General features: G+C 48.4%; 1 protein-coding gene across 2 annotated transcripts in view; it reads left to right on the top strand.

Annotated features, from left to right (window-relative positions):
• LOC129865274 (TBC1 domain family member 22B-like) overlaps positions 1 to 20,923 on the top strand; it is a 183,722-nt gene that overhangs the window by 149,202 nt on the left and 13,597 nt on the right. For both annotated transcript variants that reach the window (XM_055937915.1, XM_055937916.1), the window contains one exon: positions 10,259 to 10,354. In XM_055937915.1, coding sequence (XP_055793890.1) covers positions 10,259 to 10,354 — 96 coding nt within the window. The remainder of the gene's footprint in view (positions 1 to 10,258; positions 10,355 to 20,923) is intronic.

Raw genomic sequence — 20,923 nt, 5'->3', positions numbered from 1 at the left:
TTTCTTCCTTCGCTCTGTCAGTTTATCTGTTTCTCTCTTTATGCCTCAGTCTACGGTCTCTCTCTCTCGGTCTCTCTACTACTCCGCCCTCGACCCTCTCTGCCTGAGTGATTGACAGTGGAGATGAGGTGTGTGCGCTGCCATGTCTTAGCTCTCTCTCTTCCGTCTCTCCCTTTGTTTTCTAATTCCACCACTCCTCCTCCATCTTCATCTCTCCTTCTCGAGAAGGTGATTCCCAGTCATGATTCCAGCGATTTATGCAAGACCTTTCTCCCAATCTAGCCTACATTCCACGCTACATGTATTGGCTAGTCTAAACGGCATAAGACTTATTTAACAGACATGTCCTTATTGTAATGTGAGTGGAGAGGTCTTGTACTTCGTGTTCATTAGCAGGCTTGAGGGAGGGAGCTGAGGGAGTGAGAGAGCGGGGCTGAGGGAGTGAGAGAGCGGGCTGAGGGAGTGAGAGAGCGGGGCTGAGGGAGTGAGAGAGCGGGGCTGAGGGAGTGAGAGAGAGCGGGGCTGAGGGAGTGAGAGAGAGCGGGGCTGAGGGAGAGAGAGAGAGCGGGGCTGAGGGAGAGAGAGAGCGCGGGGCTGAGGGAGAGAGAGAGCGCGGGGCTGAGGGAGAGAGAGAGCGCGGGGCTGAGGGAGAGAGAGAGCGCGGGGCTGAGGGAGAGAGAGAGCGCGGGGCTGAGGGAGAGAGAGAGCGCGGGGCTGAGGGAGAGAGAGAGCCCGGGGCTGAGGGAGAGAGAGAGCGCGGGGCTGAGGGAGAGAGAGAGCGCGGGGCTGAGGGAGAGAGAGAGCGCGGGGCTGAGGGAGAGAGAGAGCGCGGGGCTGAGGGAGAGAGAGAGCGCGGGGCTGAGGGAGAGAGAGAGCGCGGGGCTGAGGGAGAGAGAGAGCGCGGGGCTGAGGGAGAGAGAGAGCGCGGGGCTGAGGGAGAGAGAGAGCGCGGGGCTGAGGGAGAGAGAGAGCGCGGGGCTGAGGGAGAGAGAGAGCGCGGAGAGCGCGGGGCTGAGGGAGAGAGAGAGCGCGGGGCTGAGGGAGAGAGAGAGCGCGGGGCTGAGGGAGAGAGAGAGCGCGGGGCTGAGGGAGAGAGAGAGCGCGGGGCTGAGGGAGAGAGAGAGCGCGGGGCTGAGGGAGAGAGAGAGCGCGGGGCTGAGGGAGAGAGAGAGCGCGGGGCTGAGGGAGAGAGAGAGCGCGGGGCTGAGGGAGAGAGAGAGCGCGGGGCTGAGGGAGAGAGAGAGCGCGGGGCTGAGGGAGAGAGAGAGCGCGGGGCTGAGGGAGAGAGAGAGCGCGGGGCTGAGGGAGAGAGAGAGCGCGGGGCTGAGGGAGAGAGAGAGCGCGGGGCTGAGGGAGAGAGAGAGCGCGGGGCTGAGGGAGAGAGAGAGCGCGGGGCTGAGGGAGAGAGAGAGCGCGGGGCTGAGGGAGAGAGAGAGCGCGGGGCTGAGGGAGAGAGAGAGCGCGGGGCTGAGGGAGAGAGAGAGCGCGGGGCTGAGGGAGAGAGAGAGCGCGGGGCTGAGGGAGAGAGAGAGCGCGGGGCTGAGGGAGAGAGAGAGCGCGGGGCTGAGGGAGAGAGAGAGCGCGGGGCTGAGGGAGAGAGAGAGCGCGGGGCTGAGGGAGAGAGAGAGCGCGGGGCTGAGGGAGAGAGAGAGCGCGGGGCTGAGGGAGAGAGAGAGCGCGGGGCTGAGGGAGAGAGAGAGCGCGGGGCTGAGGGAGAGAGAGAGCGCGGGGCTGAGGGAGAGAGAGAGCGCGGGGCTGAGGGGGAGAGAGAGCGCGGGGCTGAGGGGGAGAGAGAGCGCGGGGCTGAGGGGGAGAGAGCGCGGGGCTGAGGGGGAGAGAGAGCGCGGGGCTGAGGGGGAGAGAGAGCGCGGGGCTGAGGGGGAGAGAGAGCGCGGGGCTGAGGGGGAGAGAGCGCGGGGCTGAGGGGGAGAGAGAGCGCGGGGCTGAGGGGGAGAGAGAGCGCGGGGCTGAGGGGGAGAGAGAGCGCGGGGCTGAGGGGGAGAGAGAGCGCGGGGCTGAGGGGGAGAGAGAGCGCGGGGCTGAGGGAGAGAGAGAGCGCGGGGCTGAGGGAGAGAGAGAGCGCGGGGCTGAGGGGGAGAGAGAGCGCGGGGCTGAGGGGGAGAGAGAGCGCGGGGCTGAGGGGGAGAGAGAGCGCGGGGCTGAGGGGGAGAGAGAGCGCGGGGCTGAGGGGGAGAGAGAGCGCGGGGCAGAGAGGGAGAGAGAGCGCGGGGCTGAGAGGGAGAGAGAGCGCGGGGCTGAGAGAGAGAGAGAAATGGGCTGAGAGAGTGGCTGAGAGGGAAGAAGGGGAGGGAGTCAAAGAGAGAGTGGCTGAAAGGGAAGAAGAAAATGAGGGAGGGAGGGAGAGAGGCTGAGAGGAAAGAACAAGAAGAGGGAGGGATAGGCTGAGAGGGAGGGACAGCGGGGGGCTGAGGGAGGGACAGCGGGGGGCTGAGGGAGGGACAGCGGGGGGCTGAGGGAGGGACAGCGGGGGGCTGAGGGAGGGACAGCGGGGGGCTGAGAGAGAGGGGCTGAGGGAGAGAGAGAGAGGGGCTGAGGGAGAGAGAGAGAGGGGCTGAGGGAGAGAGAGAGAGGGGCTGAGGGAGAGAGAGAGAGGGGCTGAGGGAGAGAGAGAGAGGGGCTGAGGGAGAGAGAGAGAGGGGCTGAGGGAGAGAGAGAGAAAGGGGCTGAGGGAGAGAGAGAGAAAGGGGCTGAGGGAGAGAGAGAGAAAGGGGCTGAGGGAGAGAGAGAGAAAGGGGCTGAGGGAGAGAGAGAGAAAGGGGCTGAGGGAGAGAGAGAGAAAGGGGCTGAGAGAGAGAGAGAAAGGAGCTGAGAGAGGAAAAAGAGGAGAGCGAGTGGCTGAGAGGGAAGAAGAGGATGGAGTCAAAGAGAGAGTGGCTGAAATGGAAGAAGAAGAGGTGGGGTGGAGGGAGAGAGGCTGAGAGGGAAGAAGAAGAGGGAGGGAGAGCCTGAGGGAAGAAGAGAGAGCCTGAGAGGGAAGAAGAGAGGAGTGGCTGAGAGGGGGGTAGAGAGAGTTGCAGAGAGAGTGAGGCTGAGAGAGGGCGAGAAGCTGAGAGGGAGTGAGGTTGAGAGGGGAAGAGGCTGAGGCTGTGAGACACTGTGGCTGAGAGAGAGAAGATGAGAGAGTGAGAGAGAGGCTGAGAGGGAAGAAGAAGAAAGAGTGGTTGAGAGGGAAGAGGAGAGAGGCTGAGCGAGAGAGAGGGAGGCTGAGCGAGAGAGAGAGAGAGAGAGAGAGGGAGGCTGAGCGAGAGAGAGGGAGGCTGAGCGAGAGAGAGGGAGGCTGAGAGAGAGAGGGAGGCTGAGCGAGAGAGAGAGAGAGAGAGGGAGGCTGAGCGAGACGGAGGCTGAGCGAGAGAGAGACGGAGGCTGAGAGAGAGAGGGAGGCTGAGCGAGCGAGAGGGAGGCTGAGCGAGGGAGAGCGAGAGGGAGGCTGAGCGAGGGAGAGAGAGAGGGAGGCTGAGCGAGGGAGAGAGAGAGGGAGGCTGAGCGAGAGAGAGAGAGGGAGGCTGAGCGAGAGAGAGAGAGCCTGAGAGAGAGAGGGAGGCTGAGCGAGAGAGAGACAGAGAGAGAGGGAGGCTGGGCGAGAGAGAGAGAGAGAGAGAGAGGGAGGCTGAGCGAGAGAGAGAGAGGGAGGCTGAGCGAGAGAGAGAGAGGGAGGCTGAGCGAGAAAGAGAGAGAGGGAGGCTGAGCGAGAGAGAGAGAGGGAGGCTGAGCGAGAGAGAGAGAGGGAGGCTGAGCGAGAGAGAGAGAGGGAGGCTGAGCGAGAGAGAGAGAGGGAGGCTGAGCGAGAGAGAGAGAGGGAGGCTGAGCGAGAGAGAGAGAGGGAGGCTGAGCGAGAGAGGGGCTGAGCGAGAGAGGGGCTGAGCGAGAGAGGGGCTGAGTGAGAGAGGGGCTGAGTGAGAGAGAGGGGCTGAGTGAGAGAGAGGGGCTGAGTGAGAGAGAGGGGCTGAGTGAGAGAGAGGGGCTGAGTGAGAGAGAGGGGCTGAGTGAGAGAGAGGGGCTGAGTGAGAGAGAGGGGCTGAGTGAGAGAGAGGGGCTGAGTGAGAGAGAGGGGCTGAGTGAGAGAGAGGGGCTGAGTGAGAGAGAGGGGCTGAGTGAGAGAGAGGGGCTGAGTGAGAGAGAGGGGCTGAGTGAGAGAGAGGGGCTGAGTGAGAGAGAGGGGCTGAGTGAGAGAGAGGGGCTGAGTGAGAGAGAGGGGCTGAGTGAGAGAGAGGGGCTGAGTGAGAGAGAGGGGCTGAGTGAGAGAGAGGGGCTGAGTGAGAGAGAGGGGCTGAGTGAGAGAGAGGGGCTGAGTGAGAGAGAGGGGCTGAGTGAGAGAGAGGGGCTGAGTGAGAGAGAGGGGCTGAGTGAGAGAGAGGGGCTGAGTGAGAGAGAGGGGCTGAGTGAGAGAGAGGGGCTGAGTGAGAGAGAGGGGCTGAGTGAGAGAGAGGGGCTGAGTGAGAGAGAGGGGCTGAGTGAGAGAGAGGGGCTGAGTGAGAGAGAGGGGCTGAGTGAGAGAAAGAGGCTGAGTGAGAGAAAGAGGCTGAGTGAGAGAAAGAGGCTGAGAGAGAGAGAGAGGCTGAGAGAGAGGCTGTGAGTGGAAGAGGAGGACAGAATGCCGAGAGGGAAGAATAGGACAGAAGGCCGAGAGGAGGGAGGAGAGGCTGAGATTGGCTGAGAGGAAAGAGAAGAGGAGAGGCTGAGATTGGCTGAGAGGAAAGAGAAGAGGAGAGGCTGAGATTGGCTGAGAGGAAAGAGAAGAGGAGAGGCTGAGATTGGCTGAGAGGAAAGAGAAGAGGAGAGGCTGAGAGGATGAGAGGGAAAGGCTGAGATTGCCTGAGAGGGAAGAGGAGAGGCAGAGATTGGCTGAGAGGGAAGAGGAGAGGCTGAGATTGGCTGATAGGGAAGATGAGAGGAGAGGCAGAGATTGGCTGAGAGGGAAGAGGAGAGGAGAGGCAGAGATTGGCTGAGAGGGAAGAGGAGATGAGAGGCAGAGATTGGCTGAGAGGGGAGAGGAGAGGCAGAGATTGGCTGAGAGGGAAGAGGAGAGGCTGAGATTGGCTGAGAGGGAAGAGGAGAGGAGATGCTGAGATTGGCTGAGAGGGAAGAGGAGAGGCTGAGATTGGCTGAGAGGGAAGAGGGGAGGAGATGCAGAGATTGGCAGATAGGGAAAGGAGAGGCTGGGATTGGCTGAGAGGGAAGAGGAGAGGCTGAGATTGGCTGAGAGGGAAGAGGAGAGGCAGAGATTGGCTGAGAGGGAAGAGGAGAGGCAGAGATTGGCTGAGAGGGAAGAGGAGAGGCTGAGAGGGAAGAGGAGAGGAGAGGCAGAGTTTGGCTAATAGGAAAGAGGAGAGGCAGAGTTTGGCTGAGAGAGTAGAGGAGAGGAGAGGCTGAGATTGGCTGAGAGGGGAGAGGCTGAGATTAGCTGAGAGGAGAGGCAGAGATTGGCTGAGAGGGAGGGAGGGGAGAGAGAGAGAGTGTGGCTGAGAGGGAGGGAGGAGAGAGTGGCTGAGAGGTAAGGAGGAGAGAGAGTGGCTGAGAGGTAAGGAGGAGAGAGAGTGGCTGAGAGGTAAGGAGGAGAGAGAGTGGCTGAGAGGTAAGGAGGAGAGAGAGTGGCTGAGAGGTAAGGAGGAGAGAGAGTGGCTGAGAGGTAAGGAGGAGAGAGAGTGGCTGAGAGGGAAGAAGAGGAGAGGGAGGGAGTGGCTGAGAGGGAAGGAGAGAGGCAGAGAGAGAGTGGCTGAGCGGGAAGACAGAGGCTAAGAAAGAACTAGAGTTCAAAGATGTATTTTTGGGCGGCACGTGGTTAGAGCGTTGGGCCAGTAACCGAAAGGTTGCTGGATCGAATCCCCGAGCTGACAAGGTAAAAATCTGCCGTTCTGCCCCTGAACAAGGCCGTTAATCCACTGTTCCCCGGGAGGCCGTCATTGTAAATAAGAATTTGTTCTTAACCGACTTGCCTAGTTAAATAAAGTTGACATTTTAGAAAAATCATGTATTGAGAGAAAGCAAAGGCACAGATTGGGAAGGCAAAAAGGACAAGGAAAGTCATAGAGAGAGAAGGAGAAAGAGCATCCAGTGCCTTTTCTTTTATTGTGGTCATTTATTAAGGTCCCATCATGGTCCCATTCCCCCGAGGAGCAGTGAGGGAGAAACAATTCAAATGATCCACGAGTACACGCTGCTGCAGTTAACTGACACTTAAAGGAAAACTCCACTTAAATTATCTTTTTTATTTTTTCATTAGTCCATTGTTGATATAGTCCCAAAATGTTTTGCGTGTAAGTTATCAAGATATTGCGAAACACGTCATCATGATGATGTGGCCAGTGACACTTTGCTTCTTGAAAACGTGACTGCTGACATGCACAACATTTTGGGACTGAATCAATCTAATTTTATTTAGCGGATGTTATTGCCGGTGTAGCGAAATGCTTGTGTTTCTAGCTCCAACAGTACAGTAGTATCTAACAATTCACAACAATACATACACATCTAAAAGTAAAAGAATGGAATTAAGAAATAAATAGATAATAGGACGAGCAATGTCGGAGTGGCATTGCTTTCCGGTGGTATGTAATAACACAAAAAAATAAACGTTTTGAGCTAAAAATGTAAGAAATAATGAATAAAAAAATACTGCAAAGTTGCTTCGGAGCTAAAAGCATCTTACTCCGTATCAACAGTGGATTAATGAAAAAGATACCAAAATATAGTGTATTTTTTCCTTTAAGGTGTAACCTGGCATCACTGCCATGTATAATTATGTATAATTTTAATTATGTATAATTACACCCACTAGTCTAGTTTACCATTAATACTGTCTGCTTATTGAAAATGACCTCTAGTAGGAAGTTAGAGAGGTTGTATGATGAAGAATGGGGGAATTGTATGGAGTAGACTCCCGAGTAGTGCAGCGGTCTAAGGCACTGCATCTCAGTGCAAGAGGCGTCACTGCAGTCCCTGGTCCGAATGCGTCACATCCGGCCGTAGGGCGGCGCACAATTGGCCCAGCGTCGTCCGGGTTTGGCCCGGGGTAGGCCGTCATTGTAAATAAGTATTTGTTCTAGTTAAATAAAAGGTTAAAAAGGAATAATCATTTTTAGCAAGTATGAACTTTGATAGTAACTAATGTGAAGCTACCATATCTCATGCTTCATAATATGTACATAGCATAGATGTGTTGGAATTTCTATGTAGAGAAGTGATTTGCTTAGCTGTTGGCTTAGTCAATGTTCCCTACACAGCTATATCCATATTAACAGTCTGCACTCTGCAGTGTGTCAAACCTGTGTATGTTTAAACCTCAATGTGAAGGGATTGTTTCCACAGCCGTACCTCCGACAGTTAGTTACCCTTGAAGAGCACTCTCCCTGTCCTGTCTGTCCTGCCTGTTTATTGGCTTGAAGAAGGAACACAGCCATTGATTTTCATTACGTTCTCTCCGTGTCTGGCATAAACGACCAGCCCCGTCGCCCCTCGCTGTGAATACGCAAATATCACCCTCGCCCTGTGCTTTGCTTCACTGTGCTGCGCCACTGAACTGCAGCACGCCTGCCCCGGGAATGGAGAATGTAATTTTTGAACAACCCCCTCTTCTCCAGTGAGAACAGCATTAGTCCTAACTATTTACTCAGGAAAGTGGGAATAAATGTCCTTTCCTTCAGAGGGTCTTGACATGGCGCTGCGTCTGCAAGAGACGTCCCAGGGAAGTTTTGTAGAGACACTGGTGGAATTAATCATAAGCTGGCCCAGTCCGACCCAATGTGGTTATTGGGTTATTGCTTAGTGTGAGCTGCTCTCTCGCTCCCAGACACACACGCAAATGTACACACACACACACACACACACACACACACACACACACACACACACAAACACACACACACACACACACACACACACACAGTATGCGCACACTATATCTCTCTGCTCCATATCTCGGCTCGTTCTCTCTGAGACTGTTTGATTGTTGATTTTGGCTGAGATAATATGCAAATATACATATAGTTGAAGTCGGAAGTTTACATGCACTTAGGTTGGAGTCATTAAAACTCGTTTTTCAACCACTCCACAAAGTTCCTGTCAACAAACGATGGTTTTGGCAAGTCGGTTGGGACATCTACTTTGTGCATGACACAAGTCATTTTTCCAACAATTGCTTACAGACGGATTATTTCACTTATAATTCACTGTATCACAATTCCAGTGGGTCAGAAGTTTACTTACATTAAGTTGACTTTGCCTTTAAACAGCTTGAAAAATTCCAGAAAATGATGTCATGGCTTTAGAAGCTTCTGATAGGCTAATTGGCATAATTTGAGACAATTGGAGGTATACCTGTGGATGTATTTAAAGGCTTACCTTCAAACTCAGTGCTTCTTTGCTTGACATCATGGGAAAATCAAAAGAAATCAGCCAAGACTTCAGAAAGAAAATTGTAGACCTCCACAAGTCTGTTTCATCCTTGGGAGCAATTTCCAAACGCCTGAAGGTACCACATTCATCTGTACAAAAAATAGTACACAAGTATAAGCACCATGGGACCACGCAGGCGTCATACCGCTCAGGAAGGAGACTCGTTCTGTCTCCTAGAGATGAACATACTTTTGTGTGAAAAGTGCAAATCAATCCCAGAACAGCAGCAAAGGACCTTGCTGGAGGAAACGGGTACAAGATGCTTGAGGAAACAGGTACAAAATATTTTTTCCACAGTAAAACGAGTCCTATATCGACATAACCTGAACGGCCTCTAGCAAGGAAGAAGCCACTGCTCCAAAACCGCCATATAAAAGCCAGACTACGGTTTGCAACTGCACATGGGGACAAAGATCGTACTTTTTGAAATAATGTACTCTGGTCTGATGAAACACAAATAGAACTTTTTGGTCATAATGACCATCGTTATGTTTGGAGTCAAAGGGGGGAAGCTTGCAAGGCGAAGAACACCATCCCAACCATGAAGCACGGGGGTGGCAGCATCATTTTGTGGGGGTGCTTTGCTGCAGGAGGGACTGGTGCACTTCACAAAATACATGGCATCATGAGGGAGGAAAAATATGTTGAAGCAACATCTCAAGTCATCAGTCAGGAAGTTAAAGCTTGGTCGCAAATGGGTCTTCCAAATGGACAATAACCCCAAGCATCCTTCCAAAGTTGTGGCAAAATGGCTTAAGGACAACAAAGTCGAGGTATTGGAGTGGCCATCACAAAGCCCTGACCTCCATCCTATAGAAAATGTGTGGGCAGAACTGAAAAAGCGTGTGCGAGCAAAGAGGCCTACAAACCTAACTCAGTTACACCATCTTTGTCAGGAGGAATGGGCCAAAATTCACCCAACTTATTGTGGGAAGCTTGTGGAAGGCTACCCAAAACATTTGACCCAAGTAAAACAAATTAAAGGCAATGCTACCAAATACTAATTGAGTGTATGTAAATTTCTGACCCACTGGGAATGTAATGAAATAAATAAAAGCTGAAATAAATCATTCTCTCTACTATTATTCTGACATTTCACATCCTTCAAATAAAGTGGTGATCATAACTGACCTAAGACAGAGACTTTTTTTCCAGGATTAAATGTCAGAAATTTTGAAAAACTGAGTTTAAATGTGTTTGGCTAAGGTGTATGTAAACTTCCGACTTCAACTGTATGCATATGAGTTGACTGGATGTTGAGAGTTTGTGAAGACCAGTATTACTGTAAGCACTTGAACATATTGTCCCATTTCCACTCCTTTAGTTCTTCAGTCTGTTTTAAGAGCTTTAATTGTCTTCCCCTGGATAGCCCTTTAGATGAGGACTATCCAGGGCTATAGACGAGGGCCATCTCAGACTCTCTCTCTCTCACTTTAATTCCCCTCCTTTATTCAGCCCTGTAAAAGCTAGGCCTGGAAATGTAATGAGCGTCTGAAAGAAGGGAGGAGAAAAAGTAAAGGGCAAATTTAACAGGGATTTGTCTTTCAGCTTCTAGTCGATTTGTAAATTCTCTGATTGTGACAGAAATTATTTAATATCTTCTTTTTTTTTTTTTCGTCTTCTCTCGCTCTGCCAGGCAGCAAGCGTCCAAATTCCCACGCGGAGTGTAGATTTGTCTTCCTATCAAACATAATGTCAAGGTAGAGTAGGCCTAAGTGGAGAGGTGCAGATGGAGGGCACTGGGAGGATGCTACAGTATTATCTTCACTGTCGCTCCACTGCTGCTAACTCCTGATATGTTAGAAAATGTCTTTTGTTGTGTAATTCTCTCTCTCTCTCTTTGCAGGCTGAACCAGAGGGATTCTCTCACTTCCATCTCTACGTATGTGCTGCTTTCCTGGTACGATGGAGGAAAGCTATTCTGGATGAGAGAGATTTCCAGGTAAGAGAGAGAAGGATGGAAATGTATGTTGTCACGCCCACATCAACTTTTACTGAGGTTCTGGGTGAGAACCCCACTTAATAGTGATGTTTCCATCACTTTCAATTTGAAAGAGTGACATCTCTGACTCTATTCCCATGTTGCTCTATTTAAGAAATTGTGTCATTTGTGCTTTGGTCATTTGGCCACAGATGGTGCTGTTTAAAAGTAGTGCACTGTTTATACAGGGAATAGAGTGTCATTTGAGACTGTGCCACTAAGTATGAATGTGAGTCCCAGTAGGGCTGAACAGAGTGTGCCAGCCAGTGTCCTCTTCTCCCCCAGCACATCCCAGACCAGCACCACGCTCATCATTAACTACAGGGATCAGGGGTCACATTGGCTGCATTAGTGGGATGACAGCAGCAGCTGCTGCAAGGTGACATTGGCATGAAGCAGGAATCAGACTTTGGGCCCTTTCCCCTAGTTCCTCTCTTCTATTCTCTCCGTTTCTCTTATTGACGGATGTATCTTCTCTTCCCCTGCGTGCGTCTTCTCTTCTCTCAACCACACTCTGAAGAGTTCTAGGTCAATGGATGCTTCTTCAACTTTAATAAGACCCGTTTCGAAGTTCTCCTTTCCTCTACCTCCTAGTCCCTCATTAACCTTCCTCTCCCTCCTTTTCCCTCCCTCTCTTCCTTCTTCCCTCTCTGTGCAAATTGAATTGAAACTGGTGTGTGGTTGAATATGCAGAGGTTCAGTGGTGCATGTCGCGAGGGGCTCTGTGTGTGTGTGTGTCGGTGTGTGTGTGTGTGTGTGCACACGTGTGAGCATGCGCCTGTGTGTATGTGTGTCGCAGTTGATTTATAGTGTTTACAGTGCCCACTGATTTAGTATTATCCCTGCTGCACCGCTGCACCACACACACACACACAGCTTGGCATGCAGACTGCCACCGACGCGCCCAGAGGCCCTAACACTCGCATCCATCTATCCTCCTTTCCTCCTCCCCTGGGAGAGAGAGGGGGAAGAGAGGTGGCTCTCTTTTTCTCTGTCTTTATTTCATCCCTCTCTGTACCTCTCCCTCCTTCAGACCAGCAGTGTTCCTCTCTCTCTCTCTCTCTCTTTATCCTTTTTCTCTCCCTTTTGCTTTTGCTCATTTTCATTTGCTCTCTCTCTACCTCTGTCCATCTCTCTCTCTTTAGCTGAACATACAGTGCATTTGGAAAGTATACAACCCCTTGATTCTTCCACATGTTATGTTACAGCCTTGTTCTAAAATTGATTCAATTGTTTTTTTTCCTCGTCAATACAAACACAATACCCCATAATTGACACAGCAAAAACAAAAAAAAATGATTTCACAACAAGTTTGGAACACCTGTATTTGGGGAGTTCCTCCCATTCTTCTCTGCAGATCCTCTCAAGCTCTGTCAGGTTGGATGGGGAGCGTTGCTGCACAGCGATTTTCAGGTCTCTGCAGAGATGTTTGATCGGGTTCAAGTCCGGGCTCTGGCTGGGCCACTTAAGGACATTCAGAGACATGTCCCGAAGCCACTCCTGTGTTGTCTTGGCTGTGTGCTTAGGGTTGTTGTCCTGTTGGAAGGTGAACCTTCGCCCCAGTCTGAGGTCCTGAGCGCTCTGAAGCAGGTTTTCATCAAGGATCTCTCTGTACCTTTCTCTGTTCATCTTTGCCTCGATCCTGACTAGTCTCCCAGTCCCTGCTGCTGAAAAACATCCTCACAGCAAGATGGCTGCCACCACCACGCTTCACCGTTGGGATGGTTCCAGGTTTCCTCCAAACGTAACGGTTGGCATTCAGGCCAAAGAGTTCAATCTTGGTTTCATCAGACCAGAAAATCTTGTTTCTCATGTTCTGACAGTATTTAGTTGCCTTTGGCAAACTCCAAGCAGGCTGTCATGTGCCTTTTACTGGCTTACGTCTGGCCACTCTACTATAAAGGCCTGATTGGTGGAGTGCTGCAGAGATGGTTGTCCTTGTGGAAGGTTCTGCCATCTCCACAGAGGAACTCTGGAGCTCTCAGAGTGACCATCGGGTTCTTGGTCACCTCCCTGACCAAGGCCCGTTTCCCCTGATTGCTCAGTTTGGCCGAGTGGCCAGCTCAAGGAAAAGTTTTCCATTTAAGACTGATGTATGCCACTGTGTTCTTGGGGACCTTCAATGCTGCAGAAATGTTTTGGTACCCTTCCTCAGATCTGTGCCTCGACACAATCCTGTCTCGGAGCTCTAAGACAATTCCTTCAACCTGATGGCTTGGTTTTTCCCCTGACATGAACTGTCAAATGTGGTAACATAAAGACAGGTGTGTACTTTTCCAATTCATGTCCAATCCATTGAATTTACCACAGGTGAGATGTTTCTACAATCAAGTTGTAGAAACATCTCAAGGCTGATCAATGGAAACATTAGCTCAGTACCTGAGCTCAGTTTCGAGTCTCATAAGAAAGGCTCTAAAAACGTATGTAAATAAAGTATTTCTGTTTTTAATCTGTAATAAATTTGCAAAAATGTACAACATGTTTTTGCTTTGTCATTATGGGGTATTGTGTGTAGATTGCTGAGGATTTGTATTTATTTAATCATTTTTAGAATAAGGCTGTAACGTAACAAAATGTGGAAAAAGTCAAGGGTTCTGAATACTTTCCGAATGCACTGTATATATACAGTCACCACTGATTTACACTCCTACCTTACACCCACTGTGAAACCTCAAGAGAACATCTATACAATTTTGACTGTAGTCCTAAGGGCCATATTCACTTTTCTTCTTACTTAATTCCATATAGTACTGTATGGTTCTACTTGGAAGGGGATGGAGGTTTGGCATTTCCCTCTGGGGATAAGTGTGATACCCTGCAGAGAGAGAGGCATAAAAGAGAGGTATAGGCAGAGAAAAGAGAGAAGTGTGATTATGAGAACTGAAATGAGTGTTCAATCTAAATGTGTGGATTGGCTATACAATGAGTCACCACGGCGACCGTGTCACAGGGTGAGACTTGGGTTAATGCCGCTGTGTGCGTGTGCGTGTGCGTGTGCGTGTGTGTGTGTGTGTGTGCGCGCGTGTGTGTGCGCGCGTGTGTGTGTGTGCGAGTCCGTGTGTATGTGTGTGGCTGACATTCTCCCTGTCAGTGTTCTGTGCCTCCTGCTCTGACTGTTCTTTGACCATCTGCAGCCCTAGCTAGCCAGTCCCCTCCTCTGTACTGACCACTGATGTCTTGTAGGCCAGGCCTATTCTTGGCAGAAAGGCTGGTAATAAGTTTGACCTAATTAGGCAGCCAGGCAGCGGAGGACCAGAACTTGACATTAGACCAGAGCTCCCCTCCCAATCTCAAGTCCATTATTTAGCAGGCGGGCAGGGGAGGACCAGAGACCAGACCTTACCTCCTTCCATCATCCTAGGCCTGCTGTTCAGGCCAACCTGCCTCAAGCAAACCCACCCCAGTAATAGGGCTTTGATCCCCCGAAAAACAATCCTACCTCTGGGCTTCTTCCCTTCAAACTCACATACAAGACTGGGTCTTTGGCTCCAAGCTAGCTAACCCACCCTAGTCTTTGGCTTTGTCCCTATTAAGTGGCTTTGGCTTTGACCTTAGCCTCCATCAAACCGACCTCAGACTCTAGTTGATTGCCCCAGGAAATCCACCCCACAGTGGGGCTGGTCCCCACCAGCAGCCCACCCACCCAACCTGACCCCAGCCCAGCTCCAGGCCTTGGCACCATCTCCACAGGTTGGCCAGGCCTCAGTCTGCTCCATTACTCCCACACCCAGTCTGTCTCTCTCAGCAGTGACCTTTCGTCTGGGTCTTGTGATTACCATCCAGTGACAGTACAGACCACACTAACTCACACTATTCTGCTTTCCTCTCACACTACTGTACTCTTCTGGTAGCTCCAGGCTACTCTTGCCCGCATTTTCTGACTGAGTCTCAAATGGTTCTCTTTCCCCAATATAGTGCCGTACTTTTGACCAGAGCCCTATGGTCCCTCGTCAAAAGTAGTGCACTTTAAAGGGAACGGGGTACCATTTGAGACATACACTCTTCCTCTCTCCTCACTGGACTACAGCAAGGCTCAGTATTGATGGAGTGAACACCAGGCCCCCCTGGTAGGGTTTAGCAAGTCATTGACATGACTGATTTATAAAAATAAAAAAAACAGGCTTCAGTAATCCATTATTCACTGCTTCCTTGTTATGGGGTTGGATTGGGGGGTCATTCCAATGCAATTCAACTCAATGCAGGATAGAACATTGAATTGACTCAGTCTAAAGGGTTATTGCATCCCTCCTCCACCTCCAGTAAACTGAATGACCCATAGAGGAGTTAAGTAATGAGTGCAGTGCATAGTGACGCCATGGCTCTGTTAGACTGTTAGCTTGGCAAGGCTGTTAGCTTGGCATTACACGGAACCCAAACCGGCGTGCACCATCGTGCATGAATGTATTTTGTCCCCCCACACCAAACGCGATCACGACACGCAGGTTAAAATATCAAAACAAGCTCTGAACCAATTATATTCATTTGGGAACAGGTCGAAAAGCATGAAACATTTATGGCAATTTAGCTAGCACTTGCTAGCTAATTTGTCCTATTTAGCTAGCTTGCTGTTGCTAGCTAATTTGTCCTGGGATATAAACATTGAGTTCTTATTTTACCTGAAATACACAAGGTCCTCTACTCCGCCAATTAATCCACACATAAAACAGTCACCCGAATCATTTCTAGTCATCTCTCTTCCTTTTAGGCTTCTTCTTCTCTTGACTTCATGTTGCGATTGGCAACTTTCATAAATTAGTAGGTGCATTACCACCCCCGACCTATTTCGTCTTTCAATCACCCACGTGGGTATAACCAATGAGGAGATGGCATGTGGGTACCTGCTTCTATAAACCAATGAGGAGATGGGAGAGGCAGGACTTGCAGCGCGATCTGCATCAGAAATAGAACGGACTTCTATTTTAGCCCTTGGCAACGCAGACACGCGTTGGCGCACGCGAGCAGCGTGGGTGCACTAATTGAATAACATGTATGTCAAAAATGTATTTTGCAGCGCACGCGACGCAAGAGGAGTAGTCAGCCTGTTAGCCTGGGGGAGATAATGACAGCTTCCTGTGGTTCACAGACCTTGTTCTGGTCAGCCACTCTAATCACTGAGTATATTCAAATAGCTCTCAAGAGCACTGCTTGTGACACAAAGTGCATCTGGTTTGTGTGTGGGTGTGCACACATGCATGTGCAGACACAGAGTTAGTTTTCTTGTCGTGTGTGTTGACAGAGAGTTGAAGAGTTCACCACTCCTCTCCACTGTGTCTGCCATCTGCTCTCCTCTCTCCTCTTTCTCTCCTCTACCCCTCTCGCCACTATCCCCTCCTGGCCCCCCTGCAGTGAGCCACCACAGGCCACAGACAGCCAAATGTCAGAGCCCGCTGGCATGTACTGAGGCCAATATGCAGCAAATGAGCCCTCATTATCTATTTGTTTATCACATAATGGGAAGCCTTTTCTCAGGCTAATGAAACAGACACAAAGGCTGCAGCCCAAAATGGTACCCTATTCCCTTTACTGTTTTTGAACAGGACTCTGGTCAACAGTTGTGCGCTATGTAGGGAATAAGGTGCCATTTGGGATTCATCCAGAGATTGTTTTTCCTTCCAGTCTCTGATTAGCGATTACATTTCCCCTGGCCTCTGGCTTCGCGGAAAATTATGTGATGATATATCTTGTCTACAAATCAGGACAGAATCTGGGCCCACCATCTTGTAATGCATCCTGGACCTTATTACCTTAAAGCTAGAATCCTTAATTGGAGAAACTGACATGTCCGTTTGGGATATTACAACAACAAAGAAGTTCCTGCAATCAATGGACACTGTTTGTTTTTTTAACCTCTGACATCATCGCACGCGCGATAGAACAGCAGAATATGTGCCGCAGTATTTTGACCATGCTGCCGGATGCTCCTCTTCTCCGTTGAATCAACAAAACAAAAATGATAACAAAGGCACTGGGGCGAAATTATCTTTATTGCAGGATAATACCTGTGCTTATACGGCTTATATACAGGCATTACTTAAACAGCAGTTCCTATGCTCATACAGATTCCTTAGAGCATCATTAGCTAGTCTAAAGTCAGCAGTCTACAAGCAATCTAGCGGTAGCTGCTGTCTTTGCTGTCCATTACTTGTCAGATACAGATGTCTTTGTCCTGCCATAAACCAGGGGCTGGCTCAACTGACACCTCCCACACACCTTTCCTCCCAGATTAGCCCTGTACAGAACAGAGTCTTAGGCCTCACACACTGCCTCTGTCACCCTCTCTATCTCTGTGTGTCTGTCTCTTACTCTCTTGTGAAAGACACCTGTGATCTTTGTGACCAATCCCCCTTGGGGTCTGAAACCAGTGTAACACGTTTAAATGTGGATAGATGGGATGAGGGAGGAAGAAAATAGAAACAGGTGTAATCAATCTTCCACTGTCTGATTTGATTTAAATTGAGTTTAAACTATAATGGTGGGGGCTTGGTGTTGAGACGATGTCGTGCAGGGGTTGTTGCATGGTTGTTCCAGGGTTTCGGTAATCTGTATCTGTTCACAGTTCTACACCACAGCCCTGGAGCACTTACCCTGATACACACTTACAGTCATCGAGCAATGGCACATACACACATACACACACACACATGGCCCCTGCAGCTCCAGCAGCCAATCAAATGTGTGAAGCAGAAAACTTGGAAGTTATGCACTCTTATTATCGTCATCATACATGAGTACAGGCTTTAATTAAAAAGAGAGGATGAATGGCCATGTAATAACTTGCATGTTAACTCACACTTACAATATCACATTATATAATACATGCCTCACTCACACAGTATCATTCATTCCCTTAATATTAGACTGCAGTTGCCATTAACATTTTCTTTAGCCATCAGGGTGACAATACAAAAACAATAGACATCTCAACATTTACACAAATTTCAACAAATATTAATGACCTCACACTTGCTCAGACCCACATGTTCACACTGTAGCCTCACCCATCCTGCCCGTCTCACAGTAACACTTTCTTATTTCTCATCCCATGGACGTCACCAGTGTTTGCAATACTTCATGCCATATAGCTTCGAACTGCACAATTCTGCCTCTCTCTGTAGCCCACATTTTTTTAGTATTTAGATAACAATGCATTTGATTTATCCACTCTCTTGATTTCCAGTTTTTTAGCAAACGTTTTAAAAAAAATGATTGATGACAAAAGTACAGTCAGTCCAACCCATTGGGTATCTCACCGAACGTTCATATGCCATGTCTTAAAATTGATATTGTAATGAATTGATATTGTAAAACAGCCAACTCTCTAACTCCGCCCATAACTTTTGGAGTTTATAGCACTGTTAGTTTTAGAGATGACTCTGCCGTTGTGCTGTAAAATTTGTGATTTTTGTCTCTTGTATAAACAATTCTGTACATTAGTTTATACTGGATTAAGCGTAAATTTTTGTTAACTGTCATTTAGTTTGTTGTGTTCCAACACACTTATGTGCCAATATCAGTTATTTTTAGGTCTTGGTTCCAATAGTTTAGTTGAATAGGCTTTCTGTAATGTTTTGTGTATCTTATAACTAGTTTGGCGTGTATTAGTTTGTTTTGTGAGGGCTGTGTTTACCAGGTTTATTTGCTTGTTTAAAAACCAGGTTTATTTGCTTGTTTTGGAGATTTCGTTTTCAAATAACCGAAAGTGAGTGGTTGTAATCTGAATTATGGGGAAAAGGCCATTCTTGAACATGGGGTGAGACATTCTTACTAATTTGTAAATAAAGGCAATTTGTTTTTTAGAACAATTTATTTCTGTTTTTAGAGGAAGAGAAACCAAAAGCCCACCGTGCCTAATTTTCAAAAATCTTCAGGCAACATGTCAAGTGTAATTCCCCCATTTGCATTTACCCAAGTTCTCTGTTAACTCCAGGACCACCGACAGTTTTTTGTTGTTGTTGCCTGACTCTTGTGCCAGAGAAGAAAGACTTCAGAAGAAAGACTTCAGACTGAAAATGCCTCCATTAATTTACGAAAAGTCAATTTGTGCCACAGTTTAGCCTATCCAGGACACACGTTCCGCTAGCGGAACCCCTGACAACATTCCTGCTGAAAAGGCAGAGCGGGAAATTCAAAAATATTTTGGGGAAATATGTAACTTTCACACATTAACAAGTCCAATACAGGAAATGAAAGATAAACATCTTGTTAATCTACCCATCGTGTCCGATTTAAAAAATGCTTTACAGTGAAAACACAACATATGAATATGTTAGATCACCGCCAAGTCCAAAAAACACAGCCATTTTCCCAGCCAAAGATAGGAGTCACAAAAAGCAGAAATAGAGATAAAATTAATCACTAATCTTTTGATGATCTTCATCAGATGACACTCATAGGACATCATGTTACACAATACATATCGATAATGTGCATATTTATATCCAAAAATCTCAGTTTACATTGGCGCCATGTTCAGAAATGCCTCAAATATCCGGAGAAATTGCAGAGAGCCACATCAAATAACAGAAATACTCATCATAAACTTTGATGAGATACATGTTTTACATAGAATTAAAGATACACTTGTTCTTAATGCAACTGCTGTGTCAGATTTAAAAAAAACTTTACGGAAAAAGCACACCATGCAATAATCTGAGACGGCGCTCAGATAGAAACAACATTTCTCCACCACGTTGGAGTCAACAGAAATACGAAATTACATGATAAATATTCCCTTACCTTTGATGATCTTCATCAGAATGCACTCCCAGGAATCCTAGTTCCACAATAAATTGTTGTTTTGTTCGATAATGTCCATTATTTATGTCCAAGTAGCTACTTCTGTTAGCACGTATAGTACGCATATCCAAACGCTCGCTCAGATCCTTGCGAACGTCAGACAAAAACTTCAAAAAGTTATAATACAGGTCGAATAAACTTGTCAAACTAAGTATAGAATCAATCTTTAGGATGTTGTTATCATAAATATTCAATAACATTCCAACCGGAGAATTCCTTTGTGTCTATAGAAGTAATGGAACGCAAGTCGATATCATGTGGAATGCGCGTGACCAGGACCTGGCACTATGCCAGACCACTGACTCAAATAGCTCCCATCCGGCTCAACATCACAGTAGAAGCTTCATTCAACGTTCTACAGACTGTTGACATCTAGTGGAAGGCGTAGGAAGTGCAAACAGATCCATATCCCACTGGTATTTCAATAGGCGATGAGTTGAAAATCAATCAGCCTCAGAATTCTCACTTCCTGTTTGGATTTTTTCTCAGTTTTAGAAACTTCAGAGTGTTTTATATCCAATAGTAATAATACTATGCATATATTAGCATCTGGGACAGAGTAGGAGGCAGTTCACTCTGGGCACGCTATTCATCCAAAGTGAAAATGCTGCCCCCTATCCCTAAAAAGTTAGACTACCAAAAGAGCAGCGTTCCTACTCCCCCTTGTGATAGTGTGGTGCAATGACAGAATGCCACCGTCTACCACTAACGGTCGCGGCATAAGCTCATAACTTTTAAAGGAAGAACCACTGTAGTATGCTTTATTTGAGTTTAACCTGTAGTTGTTGGCTCTCTTCAAAAGTAAAAGTTCATTTTACTGCTTAAGTTAAATTATATTTTCTTCTTTACCTTGTAAAGATTTTCTATGGGCTTTTTCTAAGATAGTGATTTATTTATTTTTCTTACATTTTAATTTCTAACTCAGAACTTTTTCAGAATATGAAATTATCATTCCCTAATGTATGCCTTAAAAGCATCCCAAATTATATGGCTGGTGGGGCTCTACTTGGAGAGAGTAGGTTCACCGACACACTGAATTGAGGTGAGTGGAGGCATCACACTTACTTCAGGGAAGTGTCTGATGCCCTCCTAGACCCCTAATAGGCAGTGTAATGAAGCAATAGAGACAGAAAACCAACAAAACAGTGAGAAAAGAATCATTTTGTAAGTAATTAAATGAGAAGAAAAAGGGTTCGATTGGTTAAGCAGGTAAATGACTAAGTGGAAACTAGCAGGCAGAACCTTCTCTGAAAATGTTCTCTACTGATCCACCTCAGGTGGTTGGGAACCGTTGCGACTGTAACTGGCATCCCGCTCTGTCTGCCTCAATAACTTACTTGACACCAACTCTCTCTCTATCACACTCACACACACACACCAACTCTCTCTCTCTCTTTCTGTCTCTGTCTCTCTCTCACTTGTCTCTCTCGATGTCTCTCGCTGTCTCTCTCTCTCGCTGTCTCTCTCTCTCAGTGTGTCTCTCTCTCGCTGTCTCTCTCTCTCTCGCTGTCTCTCGCTGTCTCTCTCTCTCGCTGTCTCTCGCTGTCTCTCTCTCTCGCTGTCTCTCGCTGTCTCTCTCTCTCGCTGTCTCTCTCTCTCTCTCTCGCTGTCTCTCTCTCTCTCGCTGTCTCTCTCTCTCTCGCTGTCTCTCTCTCTCTTGCTGTCTCTGTCTCTCGCTGTCTCTCGCTCTTGCTCTCACTCTCTCTCCTCTCCCCCCCCCCCCCACACACTCAA

This window comes from Salvelinus fontinalis, chromosome 11 (genome assembly GCF_029448725.1).
Source record: "Salvelinus fontinalis isolate EN_2023a chromosome 11, ASM2944872v1, whole genome shotgun sequence".
NCBI lineage: Eukaryota > Metazoa > Chordata > Actinopteri > Salmoniformes > Salmonidae > Salvelinus > Salvelinus fontinalis.
The sequence above is the reverse complement of the archived record's forward strand: the minus strand, read 5'-3'. Positions and strand labels throughout refer to the sequence as shown.